The sequence below is a fragment of the Oncorhynchus gorbuscha genome, unplaced genomic scaffold (assembly GCF_021184085.1).
Source record: "Oncorhynchus gorbuscha isolate QuinsamMale2020 ecotype Even-year unplaced genomic scaffold, OgorEven_v1.0 Un_scaffold_1885, whole genome shotgun sequence".
Lineage (NCBI taxonomy): Eukaryota > Metazoa > Chordata > Actinopteri > Salmoniformes > Salmonidae > Oncorhynchus > Oncorhynchus gorbuscha.
The window spans coordinates 62501-80771 of NW_025746540.1; the positions used below are offsets into that span (position 1 = coordinate 62501).

General features: G+C 48.4%; 1 protein-coding gene across 1 annotated transcript in view; it reads right to left on the bottom strand.

Annotated features, from left to right (window-relative positions):
- LOC124024497 (dedicator of cytokinesis protein 1-like) overlaps nt 1-18271 on the bottom strand; it is a gene marked incomplete at both ends in the record, with an annotated part of 70150 nt that overhangs the window by 51159 nt on the left and 720 nt on the right. Inside the window, 4 exons of the mRNA XM_046338415.1 lie at nt 463-503; nt 907-1063; nt 3596-3681; nt 15680-15828. Coding sequence (XP_046194371.1) covers nt 463-503; nt 907-1063; nt 3596-3681; nt 15680-15828 — 433 coding nt within the window. The remainder of the gene's footprint in view (nt 1-462; nt 504-906; nt 1064-3595; nt 3682-15679; nt 15829-18271) is intronic.

Sequence of the window (18271 nt, forward strand, 5' to 3'; positions counted from 1 at the left end):
TTCACAGAGGCACTGAGCCCCAAAACACCTGGCCTTGACTTCACAGAGGCACTGAGTACAGAAACACCTGGCCTTGACTTCACAGAGGCACTGAGTACAGAAACACCTGGTCTTGACTTCACAGAGGCACTGAGTACAGAAACACCTGGCCTTGACTTCACAGAGGCACTGAGCCCCAAAACACCTGGCCTTGACTTCACAGAGGCACTGAGTACAGAAACACCTGGCCTTGACTTCACAGAGGCACTGAGTACAGAAACACCTGGCCTTGACTTCACAGAGGCACTGAGTACAGAAACACCTGGCCTTGACTTCACAGAGGCACTGAGTACAGAACCACCTAGCCTTGACTTCACAGAGGCACTGACCCAAAAACACCTGGCCGTGACTTCACAGAGGTACTGAGTACCATAGAACAGAAAAGTGTATTTGTGGAAGATGATGATGAAGACCTCTTCCTACCTGATGTACATCTCCTCTCTCTCTATCTCCTTGTAGAAGTTCTGAGGATGAAAACATTGAAATAGTTTATGAACAAAACTGAAATGCTTCAACTACGACAGTGAAATTACAAACAACAAATCACAACAATACCAAATCATGAATGTTATGCAGCTGGTGTTTATACATCTGAAATGTCTTTCCAACTGTTGGACAGTAAAGTGTCCTTCACAATAAGACAGGTTACTAGGCTACGCAGCAGGACGCTTCACAATAAGACAGGTTACTAGGCAACGCAGCAGGACGCTTCACAATAAGACAGGTTACTAGGCAACGCAGCAGGACGCTTCACAATCTGTCCACAACGGATCAGAACATAGAACAGTGTTACTAGGCAACGCAGCAGGACGCAGCCAGACATCTGTCCACAACGGAACAGGACAGAACAGTGTGTGTCTCTCCTACCAGCACGTTGACGGTGCAGCTCATCCGGTTCTCCTTGTTCTCGTCGTGCATGATGGTCCTGTAGTCCAGGAGCCTCTCCAACAGACGAACCACCAGGTTCACAAAGCTCTCCCCACTCTTAGACAGGTACTTGTGTTTCCTGCAGTGTTCCAACAGACTGGGGAGGGAGGAGGGGAGAGAGAGGGAGGGGAGAGAGAGGGGGGAGAGGAGAGAGAGGAGGGGGAGAGAGGAGAGAGGGAGGGAGGGAGAGAGAGGAGAGAGAGGGAGGGGAGGGAGGGGAGAGAGGTGAGAGGGAGAGAGGGAGGGAGGGAGAGAGAGGAGAGAGAGGGAGGGGGGGAGGGAGGGAGAGAGAGGTGAGAGGGAGAGAGGGAGGGGAGGGAGAGAGAGGAGAGAGAGGGAGGGGAGGGAGGGGAGAGAAGTGAGAGGGAGAGAGGGAGGGGAGGGAGAGAGAGGAGAGAGAGGGAGGGAGGGAGGGGATGGAGAGAGAGGAGAGGGAGGGAGGGAGAGGAGAGAGAGGGAGGGGAGGGAGAGAGGAGAGAGAGAGAGGGGGGAGAGAGAGATGGGAGGGAGAGAGGAGGGGGAGAGAGAGAGGGGAGGGAGAGAGAGGGGGAGGGGAGGGAGAGAGGAGAGAGAGGGAGAGAGGGGGAGAGAGGAGAGAGAGAGAGGAGGGGGAGAGAGAGATGGGAGGGAGAGAGGAGGGGGAGAGAGAGAGGAGGGAGAGAGGAGAGGGAGAGAGAGAGGGGAGAGAGAGGGGAGGGGGAGAGGGGAGAGAGAGGGGAGGGGGAGAGAGGGGAGAGAGAGAGGAGGGGGAGAGAGGGGAGAGAGAGGGGAGAGAGGAGCGGGGAGAGAGGAGAGAGAGGGAGGGGAGGGAGAGAGGAGGGGAGAGAGAGGGGAGAGGGGGAGAGAGGGTGAGAGGGGAGGGGAGACAGGTGAGGGGAGGGAGGGAGGGGAGAGTGGGAGAGAGGTGAAGGGGGAGGGGCGAGAGAGAGAGGAGGGGGGAGAGAGGGGAGGGGGAGAGGTGAGGCAGAGAGAAGATAATTACAAAAAGATAATTACTTGACACATTGTAAAGAATGAACAAACAAACAGAGTAAACTAGAATGTTATTTGGCCCTAAACAGAGAGTACACAGCGGCAGAATACCTGACCACTGTGACTGACCCTAAACAGAGAGGACACAGCGGCAGAATACCTGACCACTGTGACTGACCCTAAACAGAGAGGACACAGCGGCAGAATACCTGACCACTGTGACTGACCCTAAACAGAGAGGACACAGCGGCAGAATACCTGACCACTGTGACTGACACAAAATTAAGGAAAGCTTAGATTATGTACAGACTCAGTGAGCATAGCCTTGCTATTGAGAAAGGCCGCCGTAGGCAGACATGGCTCTCAAGAGAAGACAGGCTATGTGCTCACTGCCCACAAAATGAGGTGGAAACTGAGCTGCACTTCCTAACCTCCTGCCAAACGTAGGACCATATTAGAGAGACATATTTCCCTCAGATTACACAGATCCACAAAGAAATTGAAAACAAATCAAACATTAATAAACTTCCTGTTTGTGACCCGTTGCCATGAGAACAACATTGTAAATACAACATATGTGTTTATTTATTTCAGTTTATTTATTTTACCTTTCAACGACCACAGTTACCACACCGCCAATAATATAACATTTATTTTACCTTTCAACGACCACAGTTACCACACCGCCAATAATATAACATTTATTTTACCTTTCAACGACCACAGTTACCACACCGCCAATAATATAACATTTATTTTACCTTTCAACGACCACAGTTACCACACCGCCAATAATATAACATTTATTTTACCTTTCAACGACCACAGTTACCACCAATTTATTTTAAAACCTTTGTGAGTGTAATATTAAACTAATGACCTTAAATTAAACTGAGACAGACAGACAGACAGACAGACAGACAGACAGACAGACAGACAGACAGACAGACAGACAGACAGACAGACAGACAGACAGACAGACAGACAGACAGACAGACAGACAGACAGACAGACAGACAGACAGACAGACAGACAGACAGACAGACAGACAGACAGACAGACAGACAGACAGACAGACAGACAGACAGACAGACAGAGACAGACCAGGCAGACAGACAGACAGATAGAGACAGACTGACAGACCAGGCAGACAGACAGACCAGGCAGACAGACAGACACCGACAGACCAGGCAGACAGACAGACACCGACAGACCAGGCAGACAGACAGACAGACAGACAGACAGACAGACAGACAGGCAGGCTGGCAGGCAGACAGGCAGACAGACCAGGCAGACAGACAGACAGACCAGGCAGACAGACCAGGCAGACAGACAGACCAGACCAGGCAGACAGACAGACCAGGCAGACAGACACCGACAGACCAGGCAGACACCGACAGACCAGGCAGACAGACAGACAGACAGACAGACCAGGCAGACAGACACCGACAGACAGGCAGACACCGACAGACAGGCAGACACCGACAGACCAGACAGACAGACAGACAGACAGACAGACAGACAGACAGACAGACAGACAGACAGACAGACAGACAGACCAGACCAGGCAGACAGACACCGACAGACCAGGCAGACAGACACCGACAGACCAGGCAGACACAGACAGACAGACAGACAGACAGACAGCATCACTCACATCTTGTGGAAGAGGACTTTGTACTGCTCGTCTCCTCTGCCCCCCTCCACCTCGTGATCCAGTTTGGTGATGATCTCATTCTCAAACTGCAATTAGAAAGCAGCCGTTCATAATCAGCACAGCTCATTTTTCTATTCATTAGTCTCTATCATGTCTCCCTCTTTCTGCCTCCCTCGCTCTCTCTTTCCCACCCTCTCTCTCTTCTCTCTCTCTCCTCCCCCTCTTCTCTCTCTCTCTCCTTCCCCCTCTCTCTCCTTCCCACTCTCTATACCCTCTCTCTCCTTCCCCCTCTCTATACCCTCACTCTCCTTCCCCCTCTCTATACCCTCTCTCTCCTTCCCCCTCTCTATACCCCTCTCTCTCCTCCCCCTCTCTTCTCTCTCTCTCTCCTTCCCCCTCTCTATACCCTCTCACTCCTTCCCCTCTCTATACCCTCTCTCTCCTTCCCCTCTCTATCCTTCCCCCTCTCTATACCCTCTCTCTCATTCCCCCTCTCTATACCCTCTCTCTCATTCCCCCTCTCTCATTCCCCCTCTCTCTTCCCCCTCTCTCCTCTCTCTCTCCTTCCCCCTCTCTATACCCTCTCTCTCCTTCCCCCTCTCGATACCCTCTCTCTCCTCCCCTCTCTTCTCTCTCTCTCCTTCCCCCTCTCTATACCCTCTCTCTCATTCCCCTCTCTATACCCTCTCTCTCATTCCCCCTCTCTCATTCCCCTCTCTCTTCCCCCTCTCTCCTCTCTCTCTCCTTCCCCCTCTCTATACCCCCTCTCTCTCCTTCCCCCTCTCGATACCCCCTCTCCTCCCCCTCTCTTCTCTCTCTCTCCTTCCCCCTCTCTATACCCTCTCTCTCCTCCCCTCTCTTCTCTCTCTCTCCTTCCCCCTCTCTATACCCTCTCTCTCCTCCCCCTCTCTTCTCTCTCTCTCCTTCCCCCTCTCTATACCCTCTCTCTCCTCCCCCCTCTCTCCCTCTCTCTCTCCTTCCCCCTCTCTATACCCTCTCTCTCTCTCCCCCCTCTCTTCTCTCTCTCTCCTTCCCCCTCTCTATACCCTCTCTCTCCTCCCCCCCTCTCTCCTCTCTCTCTCCTTCCCCCTCTCTATACCCTCTCTCTCCTCCCCCTCTCTTCTCTCTCTCTCCTCCCCCTCTCTCTCTCTCTCTCTCCTTCCCCCTCTCTATACCCTCTCTCTCCTCCCCCCTCTCTTCTCTCTCTCTCCTCCCCCTCTCTCCTCTCTCTCTCCTTCCCCCTCTCTATACCCTCTCTCTCCTCCCCCTCTCTCCTCTCTCTCTCCTCCCCTCTCTTCTCTCTCTCTCCTTCCCCCTCTCTATACCCTCTCTCTCCTTCCCCCTCTCCTCCCCCTCTCTCCTCTCTCTCTCCTCCCCCTCTCTTCTCTCTCTCTCCTTCCCCCTCTCTCCTCTCTCTCTCCTTCCCCCTCTCTATACCCTCTCTCTCCTCCCCCTCTCTCCTCTCTCTCTCCTCCCCTCTCTCTCTCTCTCTCTCCTTCCCCCTCTCTATACCCTCTCTCTCTCCCCCTCTCTCCCTCTCTCTCTCCTTCCCCCTCTCTATACCCTCTCTCTCCTCCCCCTCTCTCCTCTCTCTCTCCTTCCCCCTCTCTATACCCTCTCTCTCCTCCCCCTCTCTTCTCTCTCTCTCCTTCCCCCTCTCTATACCCTCTCTCTCCTCCCCCTCTCTCCTCTCTCTCTCCTCCCCTCTCTTCTCTCTCTCTCCTTCCCCCTCTCTATACCCTCTCTCTCCTCCCCCTCTCTCCTCTCTCTCTCCTTCCCCTCTCTATACCCTCTCTCTCCTCCCCCCTCTCTCCTCTCTCTCTCCTTCCCCCTCTCTATACCCTCTCTCTCCTCCCCCTCTCTTCTCTCTCTCTCCTTCCCCCTCTCTATACCCTCTCTCTCCTCCCCCTCTCTTCTCTCTCTCTCCTTCCCCCTCTCTATACCCTCTCTCTCCCCCTCTCTTCTCTCTCTCTCCTTCCCCCTCTCTCTCCTTCCCCCTCTCTATACCCTCTCTCTCCTTCCCCCTCTCCTCTCTCTCCTCCCCCTCTCCTCTCTCTCCCCCCCTCTCTTCTCTCTCTCTCCTTCCCCCTCTCTCCTTCCCCCTCTCTATACCCTCTCTCTCCTTCCCCCTCTCTATACCCTCTCTCTCCTTCCCCCTCTCTATACCCTCTCTCTCCTTCCCCCTCTCTATACCCTCTCTCTCCTTCCCCCTCTCTATACCCTCTCTCTCCTTCCCCCTCTCTATACTCTCTCCCCCCTCTCTCCCCCCTCTCTATACCCTCTCTCTCCCCCTCTCTATACCCTCTCTCCCCCCTCTCTATACCCCTCTCTCCCCCTCTCTATACCCTCTCTCCCCCCTCTCTATACCCTCTCTCCCCCCTCTCTATACCCTCTCTCCCCCCCTCTCTATACCCTCTCTCTCATTCCCTCTCTCATTCCCCTCTCTCTTCCCCCTCTCTCCCCCCTCTCTATACCCTCTCTCTCCTTCCCCCTCTCTATACCCTCTCTCTCTTCCCCTCTCTCTCTTCCCCCTCTCTCCCCCTCTCTATACCCTCTCTCTCCTTCCTTCCCCCTCTCTATACCCTCTCTCCCCCCTCTCTATACCCCTCTCTCCCCCTCTCTATACCCTCTCTCTATACCCTCTCTCCCCCCTCTCTATACCCTCTCTCCCCCCCTCTCTATACTCTCTCCCCCCTCTCCCCCCTCTCTATACCCTCTCTCCCCCCTCTATACCCTCTCTCCCCCCTCTCTATACCCTCTCTCCCCCCTCTCTATACCCTCTCTCCCCCCTCTCTATACCCTCTCTCCCCCCTCTCTATACCCTCTCTCCCCCCCTCTCTATACCCTCTCTCCCCCCTCTCTATACCCTCTCTCTCCTTCCCCCTCTCTATACCCTCTCTCTCCTTCCCCCTCTCTATACCCTCTCTCTCCTTCCCCCTCTCTATACCCTCTCTCTCCTTCCCCCTCTCTATACCCTCTCTCTCCTTCCCCCTCTCTATACCCTCTCTCTCATTCCCCCTCTCTCATTCCCCCTCTCTCCTCCCCCTCTCTCCTCCCCCTCTCTCCTCCCCCTCTCTCCTCCCCCTCTTCTCTCTCCTCCCTCTCTCTTCTCTTTCTCTCCTTCACCTCTCTTCTTCCCCCTCTCTCTCCCCCTCTCTTCTCTCTCTCTCCACCCCCTGTCTCTTCTCTCTATCTCCACCCCCGTCTCCCCCCTCTCCCTCTCCACCCCCTGTCTCTCCCCCTCTCCTCTCTCTCTCCACCCCCTGTCTCTTCTCTCTCTCTCCACCCCGTCTCTCCCCCTCTCCCTCTCCACCCCCTGTCTCTTCTCTCTCTCTCTGTTGGTTGAGAGGACCTCTCCTCTCGGTTTAATCACCTCTCTTTCAGCCTGGTGGACTGTGAGCTCATATTAAATCACTTCATTATCAGTCTGATGACTCTCAGTAACTTCTCTTTATCTGCCTGTGATTGGCTATGGCTGAGCAGGGAGCATGAGGAGTAAGACCATGACAGGAAGACACATCCTCTAATATTCTCTCTCTCTCTTTTACTCCCTTCTTCCCAGAAAGACGACAGAAGGAAGGTGAGCGGGCACATCCACTTATAGTGGGACGTTAGCTCCTACGTGAACTGCCTGCTTGTGTGCTGCTGCTGTTGTGTCAGTCAGGAGAGACGGATCGCTCTGGAGGAAGACAGACATCGCTCTGGAGGAAGACAGACGGCTCGCTCTGGAGGAAGAGAGACGGATCGCTCTGGAGGAAGACAGACGGCTCGCTCTGGAGGAAGAGAGACGGATCGCTCTGGAGGAAGACAGACGGATCGCTCTGGAGGAAGACAGACGGCTCGCTCTGGAGGAAGAGAGACGGATCGCTCTGGAGGAAGACAGACAACTCGCTCTGGAGGAAGAGAGACACATCGCTCTGGAGGAAGAGAGACACATCGCTCTGGAGGAAGAGAGAAGGATCGCTCTGGAGGAATAGAGACGGCTCGCTCTGGAGGAAGAGAGACACATCGCTCTGGATGAATAGAGACACATCGCTCTGGAGGAATAGAGACACATCGCTCTGGAGGAAGAGAGACGGATCGCTCTGGGGGAAGAGAGACGGATCGCTCTGGAGGAAGAGAGACGGATCGCTCTGGAGGAAGAGAGACGGATCGCTCTGGAGGAAGAGAGACGGATCGCTCTGGAGGAAGAGAGACGGATCGCTCTGGAGGAAGAGAGACGGATCGCTCTGGAGGAAGAGAGACGGATCGCTCTGGAGGAAGAGAGACGGATCGCTCTGGAGGAAGAGAGACGGATCGCTCTGGAGGAAGAGAGACGGATCGCTCTGGAGGAAGAGAGACGGCTCGCTCTGGAGGAAGAGAGACGGCTCGCTCTGGAGGAAGAGAGACGGCTCGCTCTGGAGGAAGAGAGACGGCTCGCTCTGGAGGAAGAGAGACGGATCGCTCTGGAGGAAGAGATACGGATCGCTCTTGGAGGAAGAGATACGGATCGCTCTTGGAGGAAGAGATACGGATCGCTCTGGAGGAAGAGATACGGATCGCTCTGGAGGAAGAGATACGGATCGCTCTGGAGGAAGAGATACGGATCGCTCTGGAGGAAGAGATACGGATCACTCTGGAGGAAGAGATACGGATCACTCTGGAGGAAGAGATACGGATCGCTCTGGAGGAAGAGAGGCAACTCTCTCTCTCTGCTAAGTTTTACACTGCAGTCTAGAAATCTATTTGTAAACGGCCCAAATGGCTCCCTATTCCCTATATAGTGCACTACAGGTCCTGATCAAAAATAGTGCACTATTCCATATAGGGCCTGGTCAGAAGTAGTGCACTATATAGGGAATAGGGTGCCATTTGGGATGCATGAAGGGAAATTGATCCTATTTGAGTGTAGAGGGGACATAAGAGGATGTAGTCGTTCCCAAAGAGTCGAGTCCTGACTGACACTAACTGAATTACCAGGCCTCCCCTTCACTCCCAACTCTAACAGACTGACTGTCCCAACTGGCTCCCTAATCCCTTTATAGTGCACTACTTTAGACCAGGGTTTATAGGGTAGTAGTGCACTACTTTAGACCAGGGCCTATAGGGAGAGGATAGGGAAACTGACTGGGAGGATCTGTGAGTCTGACTGGGAGACTGACTGGGAGGATCTGGGAGACTGACTGGGAGGATCTGGGAGACAGACTGGGAGACTGACTGGGAGGATCTGGGAGACAGCCTGGGAGGATCTGGGAGACTGACTGGGAGGATCTGGGAGACTTACTGGGAGACTGACTGGGAGGATCTGGGAGACAGACTGGGAGACTGACTGGGAGACAGACTGGGAGGTTCTGGGAGACAGACTGGGAGGATCTGGGAGACAGACTGGGAGGATCTGGGAGACAGACTGGGAGGATCTGGGAGACAGACTGGGAGGATCTGGGAGACTGACTGGGAGACTGACTGGGAGGATCTGGGAGACAGACTGGGAGACTGACTGGGAGACAGACTGGGAGGATCTGGGAGACAGACTGGGAGGATCTGGGAGACAGACTGGGAGGATCTGGGAGACTGACTGGGAGGTTCTGGGAGACAGACTGGGAGACTGACTGGGAGGATCTGGGAGACTGACTGGGAGGATCTGGGAGACTGACTGAGAGGATCTGGGAGACTGACTGGGAGGATCTGGGAGACAGACTGAGAGGATATGGGAGACTGACTGGGAGGATATGGGAGACTGACTGGGAGGATCTGGGAGACAGACTGAGAGGATCTGGGAGACTGACTGGGAGGATCTGGGAGACAGACTGAGAGGATATGGGAGACTGACTGGGAGGATATGGGAGACTGACTGGGAGGATCTGGGAGACTGACTGGGAGGTTCTGGGAGAGTTCTGCAGGAGACTGGGTTAGACTGGGAATGTAATACCAACGAAACAATGTGATATCCCATTGGTACACATGTGACCAATGGGATATCAGTAAGGCAAAGAGGGGGCTTTGATTGGTCCACATGTGACCAATGGGATATCAGTAAGGCAAAGAGGGGGGTTTGATTGGTCCACATGTGACCAATGGGATATCAGTAAGGCAAAGAGGGGGGTTTGATTGGTACACATGTGACCAATGGGTTTTCAGTAAGGCAAAGAGGGGGGTTTGATTGGTCCACATGTGACCAATGGGATATCAGTAAGGCAAAGAGGGGGGTGAACTTTGGAAGACGGCGTGACATGTGACCTGGTCGTAATGAGGGCAGTACATGGAAGACATGTGACCTGGTCGTAATAAGGGCAGTACATGGAAGACATGTGACCTGGTCGTAATAAGGGCAGTACATGGAAGACATGTGACCTGGTCGTAATGAGGGCAGTACCTAGAAGACATGTGACCTGGTCGTAATAAGGGCAGTACCTAGAAGACATGTGACCTGGTCGTAATAAGGGCAGTACATGGAAGACATGTGACCTGGTCGTAATGAGGGCAGTACATGGAAGACATGTGACCTGGTCGTAATGAGGGCAGTACCTAGAAGACATGTGACCTGGTCGTAATGAGGGCAGTACATGGAAGACATGTGACCTGGTCGTAATAAGGGCAGTACATGGAAGACATGTGACCTGGTCATAATGAGGGCAGTACATGGAAGACATGTGACCTGGTCGTAATGAGGGCAGTACCTAGAAGACATGTGACCTGGTCGTAATGAGGGCAGTACCTAGAAGACATGTGACCTGGTCGTAATGAGGGCAGTACCTAGAAGACATGTGACCTGGTCGTAATGAGGGCAGTACATGGAAGACATGTGACCTGGTCGTAATGAGGGCAGTACATGGAAGACATGTGACCTGGTCGTAATGAGGGCAGTACCTAGAAGACATGTGACCTGGTCGTAACGAGGGCAGTACCTAGAAGACATGTGACCTGGTCGTAATAAGGGCAGTACATGGAAGACATGTGACCTGGTCGTAACAAGGGCAGTACATGGAAGACATGTGACCTGGTCGTAATAAGGGCAGTACATGGAAGACATGTGACCTGGTCGTAATAAGGGCAGTACATGGAAGACATGTGACCTGGTCGTAATAAGGGCAGTACATGGAAGATATGTGACCTGGTCGTAATGAGGGCAGTACATGGAAGACATGTGACCTGGTTGTAACGAGGGCAGTACATGGAAGACATGTGACCTGGTCGTAATGAGGGCAGTACATGGAAGACATGTGACCTGGTCGTAATGAGGGCAGTACATGGAAGACATGTGACCTGGTCGTAATGAGGGCAGTACATGGAAGACATGTGACCTGGTCGTAACGAGGGCAGTACATGGAAGACATGTGACCTGGTCGTAACGAGGGCAGTACATGGAAGACATGTGACCTGGTCGTAATAAGGGCAGTACATGGAAGACATGTGACCTGGTCGTAATGAGGGCAGTACATGGAAGACATGTGACCTGGTCGTAATGAGGGCAGTACATGGAAGACATGTGACCTGGTCGTAACGAGGGCAGTACATGGAAGACATGTGACCTGGTCGTAATGAGGGCAGTACATGGAAGACATGTGACCTGGTCGTAATGAGGGCAGTACATGGAAGACATGTGACCTGGTCGTAATGAGGGCAGTACATGGAAGACATGTGACCTGGTCGTAATAAGGGCAGTACCTAGAAGACATGTGACCTGGTCGTAATAAGGGCAGTACATGGAAGACATGTGACCTGGTCGTAATGAGGGCAGTACCTAGAAGACATGTGACCTGGTCGTAATAAGGGCAGTACATGGAAGACATGTGACCTGGTCGTAACGAGGGCAGTACATGGAAGACATGTGACCTGGTCGTAATGAGGGCAGTACATGGAAGACATGTGACCTGGTCGTAACGAGGGCAGTACATGGAAGACATGTTACCTGGTCGTAATAAGGGCAGTACATGGAAGACGGCGTGTCATGTGACCTGGTCGTAACGAGGGCAGTACATGGAAGACATGTGACCTGGTCGTAATAAGGGCAGTACATGGAAGACATGTGACCTGGTCATAATGAGGGCAGTACCTAGAAGACATGTGACCTGGTCATAATGAGGGCAGTACATGGAAGACATGTGACCTGGTCGTAATGAGGGCAGTACATGGAAGACATGTGACCTGGTCGTAACGAGGGCAGTACATGGAAGACATGTGACCTGGTCGTAATAAGGGCAGTACATGGAAGACATGTGACCTGGTCGTAACAAGGGCAGTACATGGAAGACATGTGACCTGGTCGTAATAAGGGCAGTACATGGAAGACATGTGACCTGGTCGTAACGAGGGCAGTACCTAGAAGACATGTGACCTGGTCGTAATAAGGGCAGTACATGGAAGACATGTGACCTGGTCGTAATAAGGGCAGTACATGGAAGACATGTGACCTGGTCGTAATAAGGGCAGTACATGGAAGACGGCGTGTCATGTGACCTGGTCGTAACGAGGGCAGTACATGGAAGACATGTGACCTGGTCGTAATAAGGGCAGTACATGGAAGACATGTGACCTGGTCGTAACGAGGGCAGTACCTAGAAGACATGTGACCTGGTCGTAATGAGGGCAGTACATGGAAGACATGTGACCTGGTCGTAATGAGGGCAGTACCTGGAAGACATGTGACCTGGTCGTAATAAGGGCAGTACCTAGAAGACATGTGACCTGGTCGTAATAAGGGCAGTACCTAGAAGACATGTGACCTGGTCGTAACGAGGGCAGTACATGGGCTTGACAACGCTACATTATGAGTTAATTCAGAGCTGGAAACATTTAGCAACATTGCGTTAGTCTCCTGGGAGGGTGAGGTTTTAGAGGATGTTACCACCCATCCTTGACCTCTGTGTTCCAGCTCTTTGGGGTCAACGTGGGGTTATTGTTAAACCTTCTTGAAGAAACTTCTGATGTAAAAAGGGCTTTATCAATACATCTGATTGGTAGATCGGACTGATTAATATACTGACTGACTGATTGATTAATATACTGACTGACTGACTGATTGATTAATATACTGACTGACTGACTGACTGATTGATTAATATACTGACTGACTGACTGATTAATATACTGACTGACTGACTGATTGATTAATATACTGACTGACTGACTGATTGATTAATATACTGACTGACTGACTGATTGATTAATATACTGACTGACTGACTGACTGATTAATATACTGACTGACTGATTGATTAATATACTGACTGACTGACTGATTGATTAATATACTGACTGACTGACTGACTGATTAATATACTGACTGACTGACTGATTGATTGTTTAATATACTGACTGACTGATTGTTTAATATACTGACTGACTGACTGATTAATATACTGACTGACTGACTGATTAATATACTGACTGACTGACTGACTGATTGTTTAATATACTGACTGACTGATTGATTAATATACTGACTGACTGACTGACTGATTAATATACTGACTGACTGACTGACTGACTGATTGATTAATATACTGACTGACTGACTGATTAATATACTGACTGACTGACTGATTGATTGATTAATATACTGACTGACTGATTGATTAATATACTGACTGACTGACTGATTAATATACTGACTGACTGACTGATTAATATACTGACTGACTGACTGACTGACTGATTAATATACTGACTGATTAATATACTGACTGATTAATATACTGACTGACTGACTGATTAATATACTGACTGACTGACTGATTAATATACTGACTGACTGACTGACTGATTGATTAATATACTGACTGACTGATTGTTTAATATACTGACTGACTGACTGATTAATATACTGACTGACTGACTGACTGATTGATTAATATACTGACTGACTGACTGACTGATTAATATACTGACTGACTGACTGATTGATTAATATACTGACTGACTGACTGATTAATATACTGACTGACTGACTGATTGATTAATATACTGACTGACTGACTGATTAATATACTGACTGACTGATTAATATACTGACTGACTGACTGATTAATATACTGACTGATTAATATACTGACTGATTAATATACTGACTGATTAATATACTGACTGATTAATATACTGACTGATTAATATACTGACTGACTGACTGACTGATTAATATACTGACTGATTAATATACTGACTGACTGACTGATTAATATACTGACTGACTGATTGATTAATATACTGACTGACTGACTGACTGACTGATTGATTAATATACTGACTGACTGACTGATTGATTAATATACTGACTGACTGACTGACTGATTGATTAATATACTGACTGACTGACTGACTGATTAATATACTGACTGACTGACTGATTGTTTAATATACTGACTGACTGACTGATTGATTAATATACTGACTGACTGATTGATTAATATACTGACTGACTGACTGACTGATTGATTAATATACTGACTGACTGATTGTTTAATATACTGACTGACTGACTGACTGATTGTTTAATATACTGACTGACTGACTGACTGATTCATATACTGACTGACTGACTGATTAATATACTGACTGACTGATTGTTTAATATACTGACTGACTGACTGATTGATTAATATACTGACTGACTGATTGATTAATATACTGACTGACTGACTGACTGATTAATATACTGACTGACTGACTGATTGATTAATATACTGACTGACTGACTGATTGTTTAATATACTGACTGACTGACTGACTGATTGTTTAATATACTGACTGACTGACTGACTGATTAATATACTGACTGACTGACTGACTGATTAATATACTGACTGACTGATTGATTAATATACTGACTGACTGATTGTTTAATATACTGACTGACTGATTGTTTAATATACTGACTGACTGACTGATTAATATACTGACTGACTGATTGTTTAATATACTGACTGACTGACTGATTGATTAATATACTGACTGACTGATTGATTAATATACTGACTGACTGACTGATTGATTAATATACTGACTGACTGACTGACTGACTGATTGTTTAATATACTGACTGACTGACTGATTGATTAATATACTGACTGACTGATTGTTTAATATACTGACTGACTGACTGATTGTTTAATATACTGACTGACTGATTGATTAATATACTGACTGACTGATTGATTAATATACTGACTGACTGACTGATTGATTAATATACTGACTGACTGACTGACTGATTAATATACTGACTGACTGACTGACTGATTAATATACTGACTGACTGATTGCTTACTGACTGATTGCTTACTGACTGACTGATTGATTAATATACTGACTGACTGATTGATTAATATACTGACTGACTGATTGATTAATATACTGACTGACTGATTGCTTACTGACTGATTGCTTACTGACTGACTGATTGATTAATATACTGACTGACTGATTGATTAATATACTGACTGACTGACTGACTGATTAATATACTGACTGACTGACTGATTGTTTAATATACTGACTGACTGACTGATTGTTTAATATACTGACTGACTGACTGATTGATTAATATACTGACTGACTGACTGATTGATTAATATACTGACTGACTGATTGATTAATATACTGACTGACTGACTGACTGATTGATTAATATACTGACTGACTGATTGATTAATATACTGACTGACTGATTGCTTACTGACTGACTGATTGATTAATATACTGACTGACTGACTGATTGATTAATATACTGACTGACTGACTGATTGACAGGCTGATTGACCGAATGACTGACTGGCTGATCGGCTAATTGATGGACAGACTGACTGACTGATTGACTGGCTGATTGACTGGCTAATTGACTGACTGATTGATTGACAGGCTGATTGACTGGCTGATTGATCGACAGGCTGATTGATGGACAGACTGACTGACTGATTGACTGGCTGATTGATGGACTAGCTGATTGATGGACAGACTGACTGGCTGATTGACTGGCTGATTGATGGACAGACTGACTGGCTGATTGATGGACTAGCTGATTGATGGACAGACTGACTGGCTGATTGACTGGCTGATTGATGGACAGACTGACTGGCTGATTGATGGACAGACCGATTGACTGATACAGACCCTTTGGAAGCTGCATGTGAAGTGGAATTCACACTGCATCATGTCAAAGAAGATGGGGATGGTAGCTTTCCTCAGCTCTATCTCTGGGACCAGAGTCATCTCTAGGATGGGACCCACCATCTCTGGGATGAACTTGATCTTGTGTGGACCTGGGGAGAGATAAAACTTCATCAAATATCTGAGCCCCTACAGACGAGGCAGGTGGTTAGAGCGTTGGGCCAGTAACCTAAAGGTTGCTGGATCGAATCCCCGAGCTGACAAAGTACAAATCAAGGGGTTAGAGCGTTGGGCCAGTAACCTAAAGTTTGCTGGATCGAATCCCCCGAGCTGACAAAGTACAAATCAAGGGGTTAGAGCGTTGGGCCAGTAACCTAAAGTTTGCTGGATCGAATCCCCCGAGCTGACAAAGTACAAATCAAGGGGTTAGAGCGTTGGGCCAGTAACCAAAAGGTTGCTGGATCGAATCCCCGAGCTGACAAAGTACAAATCAAAGGGTTAGAGCGTTGGGCCAGTAACCAAAAGGTTGCTGGATCGAATCCCCGAGCTGACCAAGTACAAATCAAGGGGTTAGAGCGTTGGGCCAGTAACCAAAAGGTTGCTGGATCGAATCCCAGAGCTGACAAAGTACAAATCAAAGGGTTAGAGCATTGGGCCAGTAACCAAAAGGTTGCTGGATCGAATCCCCGAGCTGACAAGGTACAAATCTGTCGTTCTGCCCTTGAACAAGGCAGTTAACCCAACTGTTCCTAGGCCGTCATTGAAAATAATAATTTGTTCTTAACTGACGTGCCGAGTTAAATAAAGTTAACCACAAATGGTAGAGCACGGGGCTTACAAGGCCATGATAATGGGTGGAACACCCACACATACATTCAACAAAATAATTACGCACCTTGGATAAAAGAGTCTGCTAAATGACATATATTATATAATGATATATAACCCGTGGATATGAATACACAGATGAGGGAATAATGAACAAACGGTCAACAGATGAGGGTACCTTTAAAGGGGACCAGGCCATAGATAGAGCAGGAATACAAAGCATGGTCCTCTGTTAAATTGTCTTGGTGTAAACCACAGGAGGAAACTACTAGAGGGGCCCCCCAAGGGCATAAACATGTATCTGGTGAGATGGTACAGTATGTTGGTGTAAACCACAGGAGGAAACTACTAGAGGGGCCCCCCAAGGGCATAAACATGTATCTGGTGAGATGGTACAGTATGTTGGTGTAAACCACAGGAGGAAACTACTAGAGGGGCCCCCCAAGGGCATAAACATGTATTTGTCGTTCCTCCAGTGTCTTTTCAATGTTCATCAGGGTTTTGATTGACATTCAGAAGATGAGAGGTGATTTTCCTGAGAAAAGCCTCAGGTCCAAAACCAGAATTATTTGAATTATGAAAACACAGGTGTGGGAGTCAATATGACATCATGGTAAGAGTTGTAATTAAGAAAGAGAGAGCATGAGAGAAATAGAAAAGCAGAGACTGATTACCTATTTGAAGGAACAGAACAGGCCTATTCAAACTAACACCTTGTCATTCTCTGTCTCCTTTGTGATGTCTCTGCTGTAGTTCTGCTTCCACAACAACAACATGAAGCCAATTACCCCAGGATCCGACCATCTATTCTCTATCCTTAGTCCTTTCTGTTTTCACTAACAATCTGGTAACCCAGGATCAACCCTCTATTCTCTATCCTTAGTCCTTTCTGTTTTCACTAACAACCTGGTAACCCAGGATCAACCCTCTATTCTCTATTCTTAGTCCTTTCTGTTTTCACTAACAACCTGGTAACCCAGGATCCGACCCTCTATTCTCTATCCTTAGTCCTTCCTGTTTTCACTAACAACCTGTTAACCCAGGATCAACCCTCTATTCTCTATTCTTAGTCCTTCCTGTTTTCACTAACAGCCTGGTAACCCAGGATCCGACCCTCTATTCTCTATCCTTAGTCCTTCCTGTTTTCACTAACAACCTGTTAACCCAGGATCAACCCTCTATTCTCTATCCTTAGTCCTTCCTGTTTTCACTAACAACCTGGTAACCCAGGATCCGACCCTCTATTCTCTATCCTTAGTCCTTTCTGTTTTCACTAACAACCTGTTAACCCAGGATCAACCCTCTATTCTCTATCCTTAGTCCTTCCTGTTTTCACTAACAACCTGGTAACCCAGGATCCGACCAGCTCGTTAGCTAACGTTACATGACGTGTGTACAACACCCGTTGAGTGTGCTCTCCGAGATCGAAAGGAGATGGGTGGGGCTAAAGCTTAAGAGGGTGTGAACGATGCTGAATGGGTGTAGACAAAGAGGAGCTCTTCACTAGATACCAAAACATTCAAAGGCAATTTTCTCAAAAAGTGAGTTTACAAGTTAATCAACTTTGAAATGAAAAATAGTTTGCCATTTTTTTCCTCAAATGCAGTGTTGATATACAATTTTGTGGCTCTGAGGCTCTACTTTTATCCAATGTAAAAAAAAAGCTATATGATACGGTCATTATTTCAACTGGATAGCCAGCTAACGTAACGTTAAATAGCCAGCTAACTTAACGTTTATACAGCTAACTTAACGTTAGCTAGCTAG